The 21,804-nt window shown below is 42.2% G+C and overlaps 2 protein-coding genes across 4 annotated transcripts in view; one reads left to right on the top strand and one right to left on the bottom strand.

Annotated features, from left to right (window-relative positions):
- Nucleotides 1-234: 234 nt before the first annotated feature.
- On the top strand, nt 235-7,910 carry CALML4 (calmodulin like 4). 2 transcript variants are annotated; one of them, XM_069798662.1, is made up of 5 exons: nt 257-1,282; nt 1,392-1,422; nt 2,926-3,066; nt 3,739-3,927; nt 7,596-7,910. In XM_069798662.1, the coding sequence occupies exons 1-5, from the start codon at nt 1,280-1,282 to the stop codon at nt 7,691-7,693; spliced, it is 462 nt and encodes a 153-aa protein (XP_069654763.1). In that variant the 5' UTR covers nt 257-1,279; the 3' UTR covers nt 7,694-7,910. The 2 variants fall into 2 exon arrangements, with proteins under 2 accessions (XP_069654764.1, XP_069654763.1); XM_069798663.1 differs by lacking the exon at nt 1,392-1,422 and having other exon boundaries at nt 235-1,282.
- A 2,586-nt stretch (nt 7,911-10,496) lies between these two features.
- PIAS1 (protein inhibitor of activated STAT 1) overlaps nt 10,497-21,804 on the bottom strand; it is a 63,517-nt gene continuing 52,209 nt past the window's right edge. Inside the window, exons 9-14 of one of the 2 annotated variants that reach the window (XM_069798659.1) lie at nt 20,326-20,486; nt 18,357-18,487; nt 17,860-18,037; nt 16,538-16,680; nt 16,177-16,214; nt 10,497-14,662 (exon numbers count right to left, since the gene is read on the bottom strand). In XM_069798659.1, coding sequence (XP_069654760.1) covers nt 14,366-14,662; nt 16,177-16,214; nt 16,538-16,680; nt 17,860-18,037; nt 18,357-18,487; nt 20,326-20,486 — 948 coding nt within the window. In that variant the 3' untranslated portion in view covers nt 10,497-14,365. The remainder of the gene's footprint in view (nt 14,663-16,176; nt 16,215-16,537; nt 16,681-17,859; nt 18,038-18,356; nt 18,488-20,325; nt 20,487-21,804) is intronic. The other variant, XM_069798660.1, reaches the window with a different exon arrangement.

Raw genomic sequence — 21,804 nt, 5'->3', positions numbered from 1 at the left:
GGTCTGGTCCATGCTACAGTGGTCACTACAGCCACTAAATATTTTGTTCTTGGGCCTGGACCTCCACCACCACCTGGCATCAGGTACTTCATCCCCCTGCTCACGTGCTAGCCCTGCCTGCACAACCGCTGGGTTTCTTTTCTTCAAGCACCAGCGGATCCGGAGGAGGAAAGCATCGCCCATCCCGCACCCAGCAAAGCTGCTGGCTCAACTTTTTTTTGTAGGGGACAGGATGGGACAAAATTGTAGATTCATGTCTAATACTTGCTTTTCAATGTCTTGAATGTCAACTGAGTGGCAGAAGCCCTAGTGCTGGAAGGGACCAGAAGATGTGAGCAAACACGGCTGTTTGTCTGAGCTAGTTCACAACAGCTGGAGGCTCTGCCTCCCCCACGCACCCAGCGTTAAACCCCAGAAGCTCTCCAGCATGCTGCAGCCCTCCCTCTCCCTCAGCATCATTTCCTCAGCATCCCCCTTCCGAGTTCCTCCTGAGGGCTGCAACAAGACTTGGCAGTCCTAGAGGCCATTTGCTCCCAAGCAGATTAGCTAAATAAATGCTAATAAATAAAAACTAAGACAATGGGGAGCTTTTTAAACTATCTCAAAAATCCCTTCTCCTCTCAGCCTGTCTGCAATGTCCCAGCTCCTCCATGCTTGCAGAGGGCGTATCTAAAACCCACTTCCCCTGCAAACCCTCCAGGCAGCACACAGCCACATGGCCAGGGATGCCCAATGCCCTGCACTGAGCTCAGCAAAGCCTGAATTAACTCCTTCTGCTGCCCACCAGCAAAACCCCTCCAGAAGTGAACTGCAAAGCTGTAAATGCCCCCGCGCCCTTCCCCAGCCACCTCACCAAGGCTGGGTTTGTCTCCCAGCAGCTAAGCTTAGTGCAAGGTGTGCAGCTCTTTGAGATTATCAAACCTTTTGTGTTTAACCAGCCTGATCCCAAACACCCTTAAACCCCAATCGAGGGAAGCTCTTGCCCCACTCCTCCTGACAGCATCGCTGCTCGGGGTCCCGTCCGGAGTCCCAAGGTTTTGGGGAGGCTGGGGAGAGCCCCCTTCTCTCCAGCAGCATGCGAACAGGAGCTGGGCTGGCAGCAGGATCCAGCCCCAGCAGGGATCAGGTCTCGTAGTCATAGCAGCAGGGTATTTATTACAGCCCGGCCGTACTCCACCCGGGGGCTGGTGGACTTTAGCCCTTAATCGAATAGAAAAGTAGCTGCAGCCACCTCGGATCCCCACGGGCAGCATAAAACACAAGGAGGGCCCCCAAAATAATGGTGAGTGAAGCGTTTCAGCTGATACAAACTGCTGACCCCTCCTCATCCCATCCAGATTTTAAAGCTGTGTTGGTTTTTTTTTTCTCATCTCCTCTGCTTCATGCTACAGGCAAAATTTCTGTCCCAGGATCAAATTAATGGTATGTACAGTTTTATTCTGGTTTTTATTAGCAAGATCAGCTTAACAAATTTATATTTATATATATTATATATATATGTAAAAAATGGCATTTCCCCCCAGAGTGTCTCTGTCTGGGCTTGTGCTCCCCCACTTGTCCTCCTCCCAGCTCTTGAGGGGATCTGCTTGCTCTGAAACCAGAGAAATCTCCCAGATTTTGTTAAAACAGTGCTGGGCACAGGCAGGGCGCTGAAACCACCCGCAGACCCACACGCTGGATTGCATCAAGACCAGAAGTTAACCAGCAACCTCCCAACCCCATAAACACGTCAGCCCTGGCCAAGCTAGCAGGGACCAGAAGTTTCAGGTGATCATTTGCGGTAGTGGAGGTTTCATGTATGACAGGAGTAAAGGTGAAGGAGGAAGAGGAGGAAGACGGTGCAGGAAGTACAAATTCTCATTGCGAGACACCAGGGCTGTCCCTGGGAAAGGGGACCCCTGCCTCAGACTCGAACAAGGAAGGGTTTGCTACGGGAATGGCAGAAGAAAGCTGAAATAAGAGTATTATTGCAAATCTGTTAATCTGCAGCGCCCTCGGGCTCAGCAGGATTGCTGCAGGGGAGGAGGCGGCCGGGGCAGGGGGAGGCCACAGCACCCACGGGGCCCTGGCACCCCACACTCACGCCTGCAAGAAGGTCTAGGGACAGAGAGGATGAGGAGGGTGGTAGAGGGTGAATGCACCAAAACAGGCTGATTTTTTATTTCCCTGGCTGCTCTGCAGACAGGACTGTCCCCATGCAGCACAACTTGCCCGTTGGCGTTGAGCGTGACGAGGAGGGAGCAGAGTGGGAAGGGAGGATGAGAGACGGCAGCCTTATCTAGGTCAGCTGCAAGCCTTATTTATTTATTTGAAAACTGCGAAGCCAGTGTTTGAGGGGGAAGGGGAGAGGGTGAGCAGGCAGGCGAGGACCGCGGGGAGAAGCGAGGGAGGGAGATGCTGCAGTGGGATGGCGGCAGGGCGAGCAGGGACGCTCTGCTAGACTGACGCAGCTGGCAGCACTCAGACTGTCAAATGCGGCATTATCAGTTCTTTTGTCTTTTATTAAAATCCAGCCGGTGGCAGGCCGAGGCAGGGGCAAGTGCCAGACTCAACCAGCATCCTCCACTGCTCCTTAAGGCTCATTCCTTTAGCATCCTCTCCTACCCTTCATGAAGGCAGAGAAAAGTACTTAACAGTATTCTACGTATTTGGAAGCCTGACTCCACTTTCAGACTTGCTTCATTAGGCTGAAGGACCCCAATTAGCTCAGCTATTCACAAGCCTGGATTTTAATTGCCCTTGGCACTTTACCCGGGGTCCTCCCCCACTGTCCATCATCCTCCTTGAAACAAGACACCCCAAACCAGACACAATATCCCTGCTGGAACCCTACCAACGCCGCCCGATCGGGCAACGGGAGAAGAAACGTCACTGGCAGTTCGATGTAATCTTACATGGCATAACAGAGTTTTGGTTTTTAATTAGAGTTCAAGGAATGTTTTTCCCTGTACGACAAGAAACAAAAAGGCAAGATAAAAGCCTCTGACCTGATGGCAGTGATGCGGTGCCTGGGAGCCAGCCCGACGCCAGGAGAGGTGCAGAGACACCTGCACTTCCACAAGATTGGTAAGCAAAGCGCAGCGGTTGCATATGAATAAAACACAGTGGATTACGGTTGGAGAAATTCAACTTTTCTGTGGTCAGAAAACTACATGCAAAAACAAGGAGGCTTCCTGGAGCCCCAGAGATAATATTCACTCAATAGATACTCAAACAGGCCAGGCAATGGAGCATAACCAAGAGCAGTCACAAAAACCTAGTCTGATGTGCTAGATGATGAACAAAGTCAATCCAGCATACGGATTAAAATAGTGCCATTAAAAAAGAAAAGCTTCAAGAGCAGTGGGAGGCATACATATTGATTACGGATTTTGAGGCTGGGAAACTGCCCAGTCCAATCAGCAGAAGTAGAAAAGCACAAAAAGATATTAATCTGCAGATTCGTCTAAATAAATTCAAAGCACAGCACAGAGACCAAAGAAGAATCACCAGATAAAGTGGGCTGGGCTAAAAATTCTGGATACGAGGTTTCAGAGCACAAGCCTAGCAAAGCTATAAATGGGTTTTCGGGCAGGAGAAAGCCCCCAGGAGTGGATCCACCCTGGTCCAGACCAGAGTCAGGCAAAAGGGAAAAGGTGCCCCAGGAAGGTGAACTGGGGGGGGGGGGGGGGATGCTTACGTTTAGATGCAGACTACAAAACTGAGCCATTCCTAAAGAATCTGCTCTTATTTTTCCAGACAGAAATGCAGAGCTGGATTTCTCCACTTTCCTGAATATAATGTACAGGCAAATGAAGCAAGAGGAACCTGAGAAGGAAATCCTCACGGCCTTGTCCATGATAGACAGGCAGAAAAGAGGCGTTATCTCAGTTTCGGAGCTGAGAGCCAAACTTACAAGACTAGGAGAAAAGCTTTCCGAGGAAGAAGGTATTCTGCAATTCAAAGATGTATCAAATGTTCCCCATCTTCTTATATCCTTCCTGGTTTTCCTCTGTAGTCAAACCTGGGATCGGGCACTTCCAGCTGGGAAGCCAGGAAGGTCCTGGGCCAGCAGGACATAGCACTGGTGACCCTCGGGGGGAGGGGGGAGAAGGGATGGCCTCCCCATCACGCCCAAGACGTGCAGTGCACCAGGGCATTGCAACTTGCCGTCGTGTCCCCCGTCCACCCCACCGGCGCCGGTCTCTTCCCCACGACAGCCGTACCACGAGCTTGTGCTGCGGTTTACACCACTTTGCCCACGTAAACGAGAGCCCCCAGCTGAACCCAGACAGGCGCTCAGAGCAGGCAGCACTCCCAAGCCGAGCCGAGCGCGTTAGCAACGTCAGCTCGCTGCAGCTAATTCAACTCACATGACGGCAAAGTCTCCTCGCCCTTGTCAGCCTTTGCCCACGCCACGATCGCTAAGCAGAGATTCTGTGCCTTGCAGAAGAGGTAAGCCAGCTGCCCGTTAACCAAGAGACCTTTTCCCTTTCTCAGGTTGTTTCCTGAACGATGATTTTTTTTACCCTGAGATGCTTCGCTGTATTTATAAAGCAAGTGCCTGTCCCACGAAGGGCCCTGGGAGAGCGTCTGCCCCCCCAGCTGCAGGGATGCTCTAAGGAGCACACAGGGCACTGGCAGTTTCCCAAGAGCAATGTGAGCTCTGCAGCCAGCACAATTTGGAAGAGAGAGGGGAACTTTTTAATTTCTTTTAAAAAAATAAAAAATAATTAAAAAAAAAGTCCTCCTTGTCAGAAACTTGACCCCAAGGGGCACAACAGGAGGGAATTTCCAGGAAGCTGAAAGTGATCAAAACCTTTTAGACAGCTGATTTTGCTGTAGGCATTTTATGTATGTCTATAAACTTTTAAAATGCATCCACCACTTTTCCAGCCTTCACAGGCTACAGGAGCAGGCCCAGGCCTGCAGAAAGGCAGGGCAGTGCTCTGCACACCCCTCCGCCCCTCAGTCCTGGGGACCGGCTGTCCTGTCCCCTCCTTGCTCCAAACCACACCACCTTTGGCTTCTTCTCCAGCTCTTGCAGAGCTTTCACCCCTCCAATGCCACTGCAGGGAGCAGGCTCTGGAGCTTTCAAAATTGCTCACTCTCTGCCAAAGACAGCATTAGAAAAACCCATCACCAGCTTGATACGGGCAAGGAATGAGTTTTACCAGGGTTATGGGGTTTGTACAGACTCCATTAAGCTCCTTGAGGGTATGAGAACTGTCCTTTCTACTGTTAAAAGTAGAATTTAGATTTAATCAGAGTAAGGTTGATCAGTGCAGTCTCCTCACCAGCTTCACCAATGATACACCAACAAGGCATTTCTTCTGAGTGTTTTCTTCATTTGTTTGCAGCTATTTACATCTGAAAACACTTTCAGAGCTATTATGAGAGCTGAACAAACAGTGAAGACATAGAGACATTAACCCTAGTTAAAGGCATCCTAGCAAGAACCACTATTAAATAAAGATTTGGGAGGTGCAGGGGGATTTCCCATTACTTTGGCATATAGGCTGCACATCTACTCAAAACTTGTAACAAGGCACTATAGATCCTAATGTAGGAAGCGATGCTTCTTCTCAACAAGGAATTTCCCCTTTGGCTTGACACACTGAACTCCAGCTTGCTAAAGCTGCTATAAATATTTGATACCAGAACAGACTCAATTTCATTAGCATCTGCAATTGTTCAGTAACTACTGGCACGTACCTTCATTTACAGTGGCTCCAGAAAAGCCTTCATTTTAATTTAGCATACTTTTAGCAAATGAGAACCGACACATTTTTCTTCTGTGTTATTTTTAAATGTTCTGGAAAAAATTAATTATTTTTTGAATTTATGTTCTTAGAAGCATTTGATTACCATCAGGCTATTCTTTTTGAAAGGAGGATTAGATCTCTTGGAAAGAAAGTTGTTACTTACCTTACAGTAACAGCAGTTCTCACAACAGCCCCTCATTTACCCCATGCTGCAACCAAATCTTCCTGGCAGCAGCTCCCACAGGGGCTGCGCTTACCCCCTATATACACTGACACCTGCCTGCAAACAGGGGCAGAGGGGAAAACAGTGTCTCATCCAGTACCCCCACGAACAGCAGAGAGAGGAAACAGGTTATGCTGCTCATAGAGACCTTCCACAACAAGTTACAGTAAAACAGCTTTTTTTGCCCTAAACCTTCCCCCCTCCCATGACCTTCCCCCTGGATTTCACAACTGGCAACTGCAAAGCTATTATTCTGTGCTCCAGTACGAGTACTCAGAGTCTTATTTAAACAACCACAGCTTGTTCAGCCTGAACAGCCGTTCTGGTAACCTCAGCCAAGTAGCTCACAAGAAAACACACAGACCAGCCTCCACCAACCTGCCCGCACCCATTTCAGAAAGGGAGAGCACTCGAGCAAGACCCTTGGTAGGTGACTCCAACCCATACTGGCATGAGATTATGGAGCATGACACCACGTATGATCCCTGTTTCAGTGGTCTATCAACAAGCTCTAAACACCTAGAAGGTGTCCCGCTAATTAATTATCAAATGATAAATGCAGGTGTACAACCCAACAGCTTCCTCTCCAACAGACTGCCTGCCCCATCCCTCCGCACAGCATCCAGCCGCGATCCTGTTCACACATCGCTGGCCCAAAGCAAAAGGGCAACCCACTTGTGAAACTGGACACGCGCCCCTCAACATTAGCAAGCATGCAAGCAAAAACCTCTTCTGGACTGTATTAGATACCTTATCAAAGGAAACTAACTGCTGCCTAAAACATTATCAAATAGAAGCTGCTGGGATTCTCTGATGTTTGTTTTAGCACCCACCCACTAGATATGTTACAGGTAAAGTAAACAAGCAAGGGAATTCACCTCCTCTCCTGTCATCCAAAGGAAGATGGCATCTAATTCCCAGTAGCAGCTTCATTCAGCAACATTTAACTTTACTTTTCTATGTGTCATTTCTTAGTACTTCTATTTTACTGACATTATTTGACAGGAAAAACACCTTTTAATGGTTTAGCCTGTACAGAAGAGAGCATTTTAAGTTAGATAACTGCTATCACTGCCATGGCGTTCCCAAAGCTGAAATGAAAAGCATCACTACTGCCAGATGCCAACTGCACAGTTACCACATCTGCAGAAGTATTTTCAGTGAGAGCCTTAGAGCCCCAGCTGAGAAGGTATTCTTCACTTTCAAACACTAAAGGCCTGCCAATATTAACAAACAGCACACAAATCTACATAAAGTTGAGCACATAATCTGCATGAGCACTTAGTTTTGTCTAAATTGAACAGGGACAGGTTTGCTATTCAAGCCAAATAAGCCACTCCTACCAAGAGCAATGAAAAGCTGATTTGGACTAAATTTGTGAATCTTTTCCTTGTGGCAAAGAGATGGACATCTCTGCTCCAGAAAGTTACACAACAACATCAAAGTGCCAACTGATGCTAGTTTAAAACTATCATCTGGATGGCACCTCCAACTGATCCCAGAAGTTATTACTTCTAAGAAAAATTATTTGAAAACCCAAATCCTGCATTGCTCTTCTTTTGAAGATCATGACATCCCTAATATATATGCCACTCAGACTTACATTTTTCTTTTACTCTTTCTTTCAGTTGATGACCTGCTAAAAGATGCCAAAGTTGGACCAAATGGAACAATAAAATATGAAGAATTTGTCCGCATCATTTGTCTTCCTACAGTTGACTACTAAAATTCAAAACAAGAGATTTGATAAGAGCAGGACCTGCAATTTTTTTACTTCAGTTCTTCCTAGTTACTACCTGGACTCAGGAATCATCATTTGCCTTTACAAATCCTTATTTTGCCTTCATGATAGTGCTTACACTTACACAGGTTCCCACCCCATTTCTGGAGAAATGTTGTCACAAAATGTGAGCTGTTACTTAAATAAACTGAATGTAACATTCCCTTGTGTAACAGGTGTCGTGCTTAAAAAAACCCTCTTATTTTAAAAAGGCATTTAAGTCTACAGATTGCAGCATAAATGATAACTTGTAGTTAAGGTCTCATGGTGACTGTGTTCCAAGAAGTCAGCATCACTCATAACCATTTGCTGCTTCCACACGCCCAAGCCCAGGCACAGTTCTTTGTGTAGAAACACATGACCCGGGAAGCTTGATTATGTCACGACAGTGGTAAATTTAGTATAACTATGCACAGCTCCCCAGTATTCCTTGGATCCATGGTATGTTCCCAACCAGATGTTCCCCTGTCATGAAGTTGTCAAGTTAACAGCCCCACTTGCGGGGTGGCCACATCCCTGCTGACTATCCAGAGCAACAGGAGACAAACAGCCAGCAATTCTCCAACTCCCCCAGTTAGTGATGCTCACCGGCTGCAGAGGACAACTCCCAGTCTCCAAGCTCAGGAACAGTCTATGATCGCTGTCTCATTCCTCCCCTCACCTTTCACTCCTCCAACATACAAGATGTCTGTATTGTTGTACTTCTGTCACATTATTTATTAAGGTGCAGTATCTTGCAATGTCAAGTCTCTGTGCAGTTAAGTTGCCCCCGCATTTTGAGGCAACACACTGAAAATGCTGTGCTTGGTAAATGTATGTGTCACCAAGTTCTGGGCTAGCTGCCCAGAACACACTCCCAGAGACAGCCTGGCAGGGAAAAACAGAGGCCATGAAAATTCAGCTACTCTACAACAGGAAAAAAACACCCCATCTCCCTTGCCTTTAGACTGATTAAAATCAACGTGACCCACAGCAGTCGTTACTGATCTTCTTCCATCTATATCCTGGCAGCCTTAACTAAGGTCCTCAGACTGGTATGAAATTCAGGACAACATACAGCATATTCTCTCCGGAGTGCAGAGACCATCCTTGCACAGTCACAGCCTAAGCAGCAACCTGTGAAGTACGCTGGAAGAGCACAGGCTCCTGCCGTGGCTTCTACTCATGGGAGCCCCCTTCTCCTCCCTTCAGCTTCCCTTCCTTCCACCGATGCCTCTCCTTCCTTTTTTTAATTCTGAATCTTTATCACTGAAGCAACTAACTCACTCTTTGCTCAATTTATGAAATGACCAGCAATTAAATCATCACAGCCGTTTCAGACACAATGCATTTATCCCCTACTGAGGCACCCAGCACAGCCTGAACACCGCAACTAATGCTATCACCAAAACCATCACACATTGCTGCAACACTTGGAATCAGCCAGGACTGCAACTAGCACAAACTTGGTTATAAACTGAAAAAAAAAAGCACGAGCCAATCATAACTCTTCCAAATCAGTAACAGTGTCTCCAGAAGGGTAAAGCAGAGATTATTCTCATGGAATATTATTACATGGGGTAAAAAACCACAAAAGATTAAATGACATGCTAAATGCTACGCAAGAAATGGAAGCAGATCCAGGATGTATCTTTCAGACAAATGGCCGTTTTGTGCCCTACCGCTCCTGATGCAGAGCCAAGCTGCAGAGCCTGCTGTTCTCAGAAGACAGCAGTCCCCGACTAACCCAGTAAGCTCAGACTTGGATCCTGACATGCTAAGATACTAAGCAAAGGCCCTCTGAACAGCAAAGGATCATGATTCAAGGGGAAATAAACTTTGCTTGATGTAAAACTGACACACCTTGTCATGCCTGTCTACTACATCCCTCAGTTCTTATATTAGCTCTTCCTACTCTACAGACAGAAAACAAAACAAAAACCCCCTTGTTTCCATGAAAATTAGTTACAAGCAGCTCAACACTCAGATAACACTCCAGAAAAACAGTATACAGTGAACTAAAGATAGGATTCACTAGAAAAACCAACAACAGGTTCCAAATATCAGCAGAAGATAGGATTTCCCTTGTAACTCTCTTCCCACTGTTCACAGCTAATCTCAGTGTTTGGACAAAAAACCCACCTACCTTGACGCTGAGCCTTTCCGCACTAGTGCCTGTTGGAGGTCTGCCCACAGCGTGGAGTTCAGTTTCTGCCCTCCGGAGCTGTTCCAGACCTTTGCTACAGAAGTACCAGCAATGAAGGCGAGCAAAAACCTCGGTTGCTTTGAGCATGAGCGTAATTAGCTTATGAAACAAGGAGTTCATTTAGAAGCATTTGTTTCCAATATGCATCAATAGCCAAATTACAAATGATCCAATACACAGCTTAATTCTTCCCTATTGACCAGAACAGTTGATTAACAAATCCTTTCAGCTGCAGACAATATAAAAGCTTGTATGTCATGGGGATTGATCAGCTCAAAATCACTTTGGATTACTCCAGAATGCATCTGTATCATAACAGGCGGTTACTACCCTCTCTGGGTGGGTAAACATTACCCAAATAAAAGCTAGCAAAAAGGAATTGCACTTCACACACTCACAAAACAAAGCAGCATTGGTAGAGCTCGGAGAGACAAGTGTGAGACACTCCATGCCACAAAACGTTTAGAAGCAAAAGCATTCCTGTTCAAAAGTGACCTTTGCAACTCTGAGTTCACAGAAAACACCCTCCTCGCCCCCCTTTTTTTCCCCCCAGGAAACACAACGTAACTGAATGCTTTTTATTACATCTAAAGATTTCTACATAAACAGGTAACATTCAATAGGTAAACCATTTTTTTTTCCAATGCATATAATAAATATTTTCACTTGGTACTTTTATACAAACTGACATTGGTCTACTATACATTTTTAAAAGCCATTTACTGGTTTGGCATGCCATATGGAAACTAAGAGAAAGTTTTAAGGCAATGAATGACAGATTTAAATTCATGGAATTAATGGTAATTTTAATATTCTGCTTATATACATTTTTCCCTTTGTTAATTAAAACAATTAACAGCAGCACTTTCGGGGACCACCAGCAATTTTCCCTTGTTAGAAATCTAAGCTCTGTTTAAAAAAACAAAAGAAAAGAAAAAAAAGAAAAAAAACAGTTACACTGACAAAACAAAATCCTTTCTATTTAAAATGTGCTTAAAAACCTGAAATGTTAAACTGCAACGAAGAATTAATTTTCAAAACATTCTCCTCACAGTCCTTAGCTCTGCACTGGGAGGCAGGTCCAAGAGAGTCCAATGAAAATCTATCAGTCACCTCGTCCTTGAAAGGCTTATTGAATACTTGCCATGGAGAGGAAGGGGCAAGCCTGGAGTTGTTGTCACATCTATCATTATGGAAGGACTACGAAGTTTTTAACGCATGGCATAGGTTACAGTTTAGCGTGGTTTTTCATCTTCTGAAGGATGCATCAAGTAATGCCCTCAAGAGCAATTCAAAGCCACTTCCACCCTGCTATTCAAACAGCTACGTGCTCACACCCGGGTGTGTATGTACATACGCACACACAGAGCTCTATACCTAACACAGACACACGTGCGCATGTGTGCACACCCCGCTCCTCTAGTGGAAGAATCCGAGGACAAGAGACTGCTAGTTTAAGGATCACAGAAACTCTGCAATCTGCAGCGGATGGAGCAGTACCGCAAGCCAGGCCACCCTGGGTTGCTTTACTGCACCTTTGACAATATGTGAACTAACAGAGATTGAGTTTTGGAGCGACATTTGCAGGGAACTTGTCGAGAACTCAGACTGAGACTTCTACCAAGCAATGTTAACTGTGGTCAGAGGCACAGAGAATTATCAACTATAAAGAACACCCTAGCATGAAACAGGAATACTCACACAGCATATGGGATTAATACCACAAAGGAGGACTTAAGAACATTTCTGTCCCTTCTTTGTAGAGCAATGAGGTTAAAAAATGACAACGGTGAACTGAACAGCCTTCCTCCCCTTCAGGGTAACTTCTGAGGAAATGGAAGACGTCATCAGCTGACCTCACTTTCCAAAAGCTAAGACAGGCATAAAGTTGCCAGATTCTGTGTTACCACACACTCGCCACATTTAATTTTATATGTGAATTAACAAGATTTTAATACCACTGTCAAAAGTGACATAAGCTGCTCTTCAGGTCATCTTTAACAATACAGTCAATGGAAATGTTGCCACAATCATCGGTAAAACAGCCACAAGCTCTCCCAAATTTCTCTTAGGTGTTTCAGAAGCTGGGGACACGCACGCTCCCAGTTACACTGATGGCAGTTGTACTCTAGATTTACAAATGGTATTATAGCAAAGCATATGCTCTGAAGTTACCAGGTTATTTTTCATGACTAAAATGTATGAGATATATTCCTAGTGTAGGTTTAATCACTTCAAAATCAGACTGAGTTTAAAAAATAAGTATTTCCCATTTTCTATCCTTTTATTTATTTTTTAACTGACATTTAATAAATTATAAAATTGGTGTATGGTGAAATATATATATCAGCCAGATATGTATGAAATACACATGCATGGGAAAAACTATTTAACTCACTTTTAACTCACACACACAGATCTATAAATACATATATACACACACATATACATATAAACACAAAACATTTGTTTTCAAAATTCAAGTCAACTATTTAGTGGCAGAGGGATGCTGTAAAAACACTAAAAACGATTTTGATGCCACATAATGTGAACCTTTCAAATAACCATACGACTGATCATACAGCAATACCTAATGCTACTTGGATTAAAGTTTTTTTTTTTCTTTTTTCCTTTTTTTTTTCTTTTTTTTTTCTTTTTTAATCAATGCAAGATTTTGAGACAACTTCATAGGCAAAAGGTGGCCCTTGTCAATGCTCAAAGCAACTAGCTGCAATCAACAGTTTTGGACATTAAAAATTCAGACAAGAATCTGCTAATTTTAGTATTCCTTAACACTCTTTCCTGATAAACCTGTTACCTGCACTTTCAACCAGTTATAAAAATATTTTTCACACCAGAGGAAATATTTACTCTCTCTGACATGGACTTTGGGACACAAGAGAATCACTTCCTTCCCTCCCCCTTCTCTTACTTTAAAGAATCTCCTGAAAAACTGCATTCCAGCTATTTACACATTTCACTCTTTAATAAGAACGGATCAGCCCAAATGACCCATCAGTTCTAAAAAAAGATTTTCCTATGTCATGCACAACTTCAAAAAAAAAGAGAGAGAGAGAGAGAGAGAGAGAAGAAACCAGGAAGTAAGTATGGCTCAAAGTTCAACATAAGTGTACTGAAAAACCAGGGAAATCAAAATAATTACAAGGCCAAAAAGAGAAAACTGAATTTTGAAACCCACTACCCTAAGAGACTTCAATAGGTAGCAATACATTTGAGCACATGGGCTACAGGATGGGGCTTTTTTATTGGGTCGGTTTTGGTTTAAGAGACTCACATTGAACATTAAATATTAATTCTGACAAATGTGAATTCAGGAGACACTGTACCAAGACCATTATCAGCTGCACAAACCATGCAATAGTGTGTTGGTATTTGTATTTTCTTCCTTTTGTTGACAAGTTCACTTTTAAGCAGAAATTTGATCTACTGCAGCTAAAAGTAGGTTTCTCCAGACAGAACAGGATAGGCCTCTACTCAATAGGCCATTTATACACGCATGGCTAATTTTAAAGCACAAGCAGTTCCACAAATTTAAAATTGAGACATGCTTAATATTTTGCTGATCAGGATCTTAAGTTATTTTAAAAGGATTTCATAGTAAGTTCTTAGAAACAAAACCCTACAGTCCAATGTGTCAATGCTTTTATTTGGGGCTAGATTCTATAAAATTTGTCCTGTCCCACATAAGCACAGCCAAGTACTTTCCTCAGCCTGAGATTTTATTGAGTCTGGCCCTCAAGAATAATTGGTGCACTAATGAGCTTGCAACATGCTTGACTAAAGCATGGAATTAAAAAAAAAAAATCGTTCGAATAGAGGGTCACATAGAACCAGAAATGACAAAAAAAATCCTGAAACACCAAACCCACTCCTGAAAGGCTCTGTCCTGCAAACAGAGGGGATGCAGTGGAACAGTTTGGGTAGGGTTTATTCCGCTTTAAGCATAATAATAAATTCTGCACTAAATATGGGATGGGGAATTAGATCCCACCACCAAAGGTAAATGTCTCCAAGAGGAGAAAACACCCGCTCAACAAGTTTGAACTTTAGAAGTTCAGCTCCTTTTCTTTTTATGTTACTGTGAAGAAAATAATGCCATTTGTGTCCAAACTATGGGGGAAAAAAAAAGTAACTCCATGACAAATGCACAGGTGTAAAATCTTCAGCATCCATAAAAATGAACTGAAGCTCCTTGTTTTTGTTAATTTTTTTTTGTTTTGTGGTTTTTTTTCTTATTTTTACCAGTGAGGCCATCTTAGGTTTATATACAAAAGTAAAACTGAAAATATACTTTTGTTCTCTGTACACATAAATTTTTTTCCCTAAAAAAGGAAAAAAACTTGTCTATGTTTCTAACATAAAGTAAAACCAAGCACAAAGATTTCCTCTGACGAGTTCATTTACTCCAAAAATCAGTCCAACGAAATAATGTCCGGTATGATACCAAAGATAGACGCCGTGTCCGTGCTGCTCCTACTTGCAACTGGATGACCATGATTCTCTCGCAGGCTGTTGGAGGAAACAAGACTGCTGTTACTGCCACTATTGCTACCATTTGTGGCTGGCAGAGAACTGCTTCCTCCTGCATTTAGCTGATCGAGAAACATCTGAGATGAAGTGTATGGGAAAAAACGAGAGTGTAAGAGTTCTTGATCATCTGATGCAGAAACTGCCGCAGCTGCAGCGGCAAGAAGGGATGTGTTGTAATGCTGGGGGGAAAAACAACATTTTCAAGTTACATTTCAGACATGATAGTTTTGATTCAGACCAGCACAAAAGACGGTATTTGTATGCTAAAGCTCTGACAGCTTCTGGATTTCACACCAGCCCGTCTACTCAACCTTTCTGTAAGGTAAGTGGACTGATGCAGTGAACTTCTACCTCTGCAGTCCCTGATTTCTGAAGCCAAAAGAAATTGGAAATACTAGTATTAGTAAGAGCAAACACTAGAAAGGCAACAGTATTGCAAGACACCCAAAACAGTAAGAAATGGTAAGAAGCAGCACTCTTTTACCTCTTCAAAAAATGCCTTGGTGGAAAAATTCCCCAAAATTCAAAGAAACATTTTGCCATCCCTCTCCTCCGCTCAAAAGTCACAGACCAACCACAGCTCGTGAAACTATGTGCTAATCACCGTTGGTGGAGGAAAGCATACTTCTGTGAAAAACGCATTTAGAAATAGCACGCTTAGTCCCATTAGATGGCAACAAGGGCTATCCCAAGTTATACTCTCTGCTGGGCAGCCCCTGAAAGGCAAGAACCTTAGCTATCAAGAATCAGATTTTAAATACAGTCTCTCTGTAGGGTGATTTTGCTCTTCATGTTTCTTTCCACTATGATGAAACATACATGCAGGCTATTCAGCCTTGTTCCCCAACATTTATGCACTGGTATAATTATGCTGTATCAGTGCAGCATCAGACTTCTGCACTACTTGTTTCAGAATAATTCTCATATGTATGTTTTACTGAATATCAAGATAGCTTTTCTGAATTCAAATTCTACAGTGCAGGCTCTGGTCTTAATTATGATATGAAAAGTATCCCTCTACATTTAGTGCAATTCTCCTACTTGAGATTGCAGAACAGACACGAAGGCACAAAGGACAGGTGAGCTACCCCAGCCCCCTTCTTTTTTTGGAGGCACAGGAGGAAAAGTGATCAAGTGGAAGGACTTGCCAACCCAGCCTCCTTTTGAGAATAACCTGCTTAGCTCCCAAAACTGGCGGAGCCAGCACTTATCTAGCCCATTTCAGTAAGTATTTACAGAAAGGCGGCAAATATGGTATGAACAGGCATGCAGCCTCAGAAAAACCAGAGAGCTGCCCCTGACTCTCTGAATTGTGTAAGGGACTGTCAAGAGTCCCAGTGGTGGGGCCCAGCACTGACACATGGCCAAAGTCAGACCTCTGATATGAAAAACTAAGGAGGTGGTTGGTGGACCTTCAGCCATGGCCAAGGGTCATTCCACAATACAACAGCGGCTGACTGAGCTTAACCCTCAGAAACTGAAATGTTTATCTTTTGTTAAGGCCTTATCCTACACCCATATTTAGACAATGCTTATGTTTGGTCACAGTTTCTATGTGTATAAAATAAAGCTGCAGCCTGCTTGCATTTACACCTACATCGTGCATCTGCTCCTTCCTTGCCTATACATCCATGCCAGCAAGTCCTTCTCTGAAAAGAGTATCTGCCATATGACTTGATTTTCCTTTACTTACCTGATTGTCTCCTGACAGGAAAGGGAAGAAATCTAAACCTGTAAAGAGCCAAAGAAAAAAAATTAAGCTTCTCAAAACAAAAAAGCACCTCCCCATTTTCCCACCATTTATTTTGAAATAAAACCAGCATAATACTGATGACACTTCAGATTCTCTTCACTACTGGAGCCTGCAAAACATCAGCCTTTTAAAACCTTAAGATATTAACCTAAATTTTCTTTTTTTTTTTTTAAATACCATTTCATCCTCTGTGGATGCAAAATAATATTTTTCACTACTGGATTGTCAAACAACTGCACATTTGAATCCTTTTACAATAGTTATTATTGCTTGGAGAGCTGTACTTAGACCAGAAGCTCACCTTGCAAGTCATAAGGCATAGGTGTCATATGGAATGGGTGCCTGTAGTCTTGGATAAGTGATGTATTGATGTAGCTAGTGTCAACAGCAGGAAGGCTTGGTGTTCTTGACACAGGAGATGCTTGATGGGGTAAATTTAAAATGCTGGAAGAAACAAAGGCTTGTTACAAGCTTAAAATATAGTCTTGGCTTTAATGCTAAAAGAACAGCATTTGAATATTTCTATTGCTGTCCCACACAGGGTATGCCTATTTTCAGATTTAACACAAAGTCAACCTCTCAGTACACATTATAAACTTTGTGACAGATGTCCAACAACCCCCCCTACTAATTTCAAAGCTTCACTAGAAAGCATCACATCACTACAGCACCTCAATGAATCTTGTAGGGACTGGAAGGGGGGGAAGGGGGAGGGAGTGGAAGAGACATGAGCATCACACGTTCCCCAAGCTTTCTTCTCACAATGACATTTTATCAGAAGTTAACTCAGTCCAAGATAATTGAAGTTTAGCAAAATTAAAAGCAAAGGAATGTTCGGTCTTAAACAGCAGAAACTGATAACTCCCACTATAAATGGTACTGGGATCTCTGCTATAAATATGTTACAAATACTCCTAAGCCAGGGCAAGACAATCCTAAAGGTATATTGAACCCCCCAAAAACACATACAAATCTGTATAACAACACAACATTTATACTCTACAAGATCATTAGCAATGGAAGACAGCCAAAAAGGTCTTGAAGAGTTTTAAGTGATCACTGAGTCATTTACATTACTGTAGTAGTAATCACTTCAACAACAGGATCCCTTCAGTTTAGCCTCAGTTTTCATCCCTACATGTTTATGTAACCAGGGTGTTATTAACAGCTTGCCTGCTTAGGTGTAATCAGGTTATTCTGGCATTGTGTATTACTATGCTACTGGCAGTAATCACCGGCAAAACCCACACACTCCCATACCACACCCATGTTTCTCGTTGCTCTCTCTCTCCGTATGTGCTGCTTTTATATTTCTCTATGGAAGAAAAACATTTCCAGATTGGCAAAAAACATACTTGTAAGCCACAACCTTTTGTGCCGTTCTATACTCATTTTCACAAATGCAACTGAAAAACTGTATCGTGTTACACACTTAACAACTCAAAGTTGTTATTCCAATCTTCTCAGGCCTTGTGACCCAAGATCAAATCCATTTGCTATAAGCTACTAAATCAGGATATAATCCAAATACAGAACTTCTAGATACAATTTCTTTTGAAATTTGTTACTACTCTCCATCGTGAGTATATTCTCTCTGCATTGGCCTGCATATTTTATTCTCACCCCTTATTGTTTAACGGTGATGCTGGAGATATGGAAGGACAGCTTCTCTTTGCAGATGGTTCTTCCTCCTCTTCATCTGATGAGCTATCAATGGTTAAATCAATCACTTCTACTTTCTTATTTTTATTTGACTGTTGGTGAGAAGACACCTGATGCTCCAAGGAAGAGCTTATGCATCCTATACAAAGGAAGTCAACATTATAAGCTGTAGCTTACAACAACACTACAATCATCGTAACATCACAGCTTATTATATGCCTTCACAAATAAAGCTTACAACTTAGAATAAAAGACAACAAAATTACATAACACTGATAAAAACTTAAAAGTACCATCAGCCCCAAACAGGTATTACTCAAGTAATCTTTCTCACAAATGATCATTAAAAGCTACAAACATACATGTAAAAATGAGCATTTTGAAAAGTTAAAGGAACATCAATATTTAACAGTTCAACAGTATGACATTGAGTTCATACACCCCAAAACATGACTTACCATCAACTCCATTGTAAGATGCAGTTACTTCCTGTACTTCCTTCTTCGATCTCATAGGAGCCCACGATCCATCCTCCTTAAACTGAATTTCATCACAATCTGTACAATACTTCAGGATTTCCATGAACAACCTGTCAATCAAAAACATCTAATATCAGTCCTCAGAAAGAGCTTAACTCCTTTTTCTTCCTCCAATATCTTTACTAGTGAGTGTAAGTTTGAATTAGTGTTTAAAAAGTCGAAAGCTTTCATTGTTCTACCCTTCTCTCATCTGCTTCCTTGATAAAAAGGAGCCACTGAAAATTTTAAAATATTATCTAAAATAAAAATCTGCACATCCACTTAAAAGAACTACAAGAGCAGAATCCTGCAGAGCTCATGACACAGAACTCTCCATTTCCCAAAGCAAAGGAAGAATGTAAACTAGCATTAAAAAAAAAAACCTCCTCCTTACCCATATTTATCTTTGACAATATTTAACTGAGGAAGCCCATATCTTAAAGGAGTCTATATAACTGAGTATTTAAGGATTAGTATTTCCTGAAACCTCTTTATAAGTAAGAGCTTCCTAACAAAAGCTGAGCATGGGAATCTAAACTTGCAGCCTCTTCTCCTAGCTGCATCTTCTAAAACTTTTAGGATCCTGGCACCACATCACTCCCAGTGGGAATTCCAGCTTTTGACCAAGACTATTCATGTGGTTCTGCGTAGGAAAGAGCTTTGGTTTAATTAGTGAGAAAGTTCACTCCTTCCCAGATTGAAACATTTTCTAGAAAGAACCTTCTCTTTGGGATGCTATAATTATATCACCTAATCTTCAACATCCACACCTGGCAACACAAGAAGAAATAAAGAAAACGGGCTGTTTTAATTACTACTACTCTTAGTCTACTATTTTAGGCTGGAACCCAGAACAAGGAACCCCACAGTTCTTTGATCCAAAGCAGAGGACCTATAAATCTCAGGGTCTGTGAATCCTAAGCAGCATGTGTGAGCCCCGAGTGTCTCTTCAAGAGCTTTTTGCAAGGCCTTAAAGGGGATCCCAAGCAACCTTATGCTCCACTGGGAGGTCACCAAAACGAAGCACGTACTCACTGAAAAGACTCAATCATTTGTGAGGTGGTTTTATGGGGTTCTATTTGTTGTGGGGGTTTTGTTTGTTTGTTTGGGCATTTTTTTTTGTTTGTTTGGTTGTTAGGGGGTTTTGTGGGTTTGGGTTTTTTGTTTGGTTTTTTTTTGTTTGTTTGGGGTTTTTTGGGGGGTTTTGGTTTTGGTTTTCTAGTAAAACATTCTGAGAGTATTCTCAGAAGTCTCTACTTGTTCTCTTCCTTTATCACACTTTGGAAAGAAGATTCTCATCTAAGGAATTAAAATGCAAACCCAGGAATAGATACTTGGCATTTCTTCATGGAAACCAATGCTAGATTTATTTTTTTTTAAATGTTTTACAGGTAGGCAGTACTAGGGAATCAATCTCTATGTCACTTTCTATGTATAGCAACTCCCCAAGTGTGAAATTGTACATGGAATTGTACATGCATTTGGGGTGGTGGCAGTTATTTATTTGATCTAACACGAATGTCTGCTATCAACCATGCCAGATTTGTGCAGTTGCTCCATTAAAAGAAAAGACAACGTGCTGTTTTCACCTTGCAATCCAAAAACAAAAACAAAAAACCCACAACCATCTTAGGCAGGATAGCTCAAAAATTTACCTAGGATTGGAAGGAATACCTTTCATTATTATTAACTTTAACAGTTTGATGACCACAATTATTCCAGAATACTGAATGAAGAGGTACCTGGTTAGTAATTCTTCACCAACAGCAAGGAAATGAAAGGACGTGGTAACTTAAAACAAGTCACAGCCAAATAACCAAGATTTCAGAGCACTGTATTCTGTGCAGCACAGGAACGGTAAGCACAGAGTGTAAGGTACATCCTTCATTTTGATTCAAGTTTTACTTACCCATCAATAATAAGATGTTCATAGGGAGCCTTCTTGTCACAGACAGGGCAAACCCAGGTTGGTTTCTTTTCGTTCATTTGAATATACAGAGTGGCATCAAAACATTGCAGGTGTGAACAAGTCAGGGCCCTACATGGTATAGTTAGCCGCATTTTACCAAGCTTTAAGAGAAAAAAAACCCAACATTACATCATCTTGGTATTAAATTAACCAACAGGGCTTTTCTGTCTGAAAATAGACAGAGTCGGGTTGAGTTTTACTCCAGAAAGAACTCTCATAAATCCAAGTTTTGATTAAAATACGTGCCACATACACTGTTCCCTCCTTCCTGTAGGTTTGATTATCGCATAAAAGAAAAAGCTACTAAAAATCACATTTTTAACTACATTTGATCAAGGAGGCTGAAGACTACATCCTTCTATATTCCCATAACAAAATACAGAGTGCACTGAGCACCTGTAACATACCAGTGTCCTGGACGAACCACAAAAAAGAACTGTTCTTCATTAGTATTTTAAAAGCTGATGAACATGGGTCAGCCCTCTCCCATTCACTCACAGTTAAAGTGTGCATTCAAGCTGCTGTCCATAACTCAGTCATCAGGGCACTACCAGAACTACTTGTTTAACTTTAGTCACAGAAGAAAGCATACAGAAAATGCATTTGCAGGATTATGGATCATTTCCTGACATGCTTCTCTAACTCCACCATTTTCCATACGTTCTCCAAAGCACTGTCAGAAAGTGACTACTCACAAAGTAAGTCACACCTGTTAACTATTAAGAAACTATTTTATACTCCTCCTGCTGTGATAAACAGCACTGCTACATATACAGTTGTGAGCTAACCTGAAATTTCACTCCCTGTTTCTTGTGTAAAGTACAATTAGCTGACTATCCCCTATACTACCATCTTATCTTTTCAACACTAAAAAGGGCCTACAAATGTTAACAGAAGATGAGACAGGAGCAAATGAGTTCTAAAGTACGCGTTCTGATGGGGACTATCCTTTCCTTCGAGATTGTAGGAAGGCCGGGACAGCGAGATTTTGTAGGCCAGCACAAAGCTTCCACAAGTTTAATACAAAAAGCACAGTTGAGTGCTTAAGCTGAGCAGGTAACATAGGAGTGCTACACACAGTGAGTGTTCAGGCTAAATTGTGGAACAGGAATATCTTAGTTTGGATTAGGTAAATCAATGCTAACCCAGACCATAAAAACATTAACATATGATTTGATTACATTGAATGCAAAATTGATTAGACAATGAAAGGCATTTCATATTAACCTGAAATAAAAAAGTTTTCTCTCCTCAAAAAAACCAAGCAGTTGTTTTCTGGCAAAGTTCTTACACTGCAAATTTAGGAGGGGCTTTAACTGACCATACTAAGGGTAAAAAGTAGGAATGTCTGAAGAAGACTTTTCCCACATTAGAAAACAACAAAACAATTATTTATTAAGAACTATTTATACTGAGTAT

This window comes from Haliaeetus albicilla, chromosome 12 (assembly GCF_947461875.1).
Source record: "Haliaeetus albicilla chromosome 12, bHalAlb1.1, whole genome shotgun sequence".
Classification (NCBI taxonomy): domain Eukaryota; kingdom Metazoa; phylum Chordata; class Aves; order Accipitriformes; family Accipitridae; genus Haliaeetus; species Haliaeetus albicilla.
Note: the sequence above shows the minus strand (reverse complement) of the source record. Positions and strands in the feature narration are given on the sequence as shown.

Coding starts and splice junctions, on each gene's coding strand:
- CALML4 (XM_069798662.1), top strand. Junction 3,067..3,738: donor CCTGCACTTCCACAAGATTG/GTAAGCAAAGCG, acceptor TTATTTTTCCAG/ACAGAAATGCAGAGCTGGAT. Junction 3,928..7,595: donor AAAGCTTTCCGAGGAAGAAG/GTATTCTGCAAT, acceptor TCTTTCTTTCAG/TTGATGACCTGCTAAAAGAT.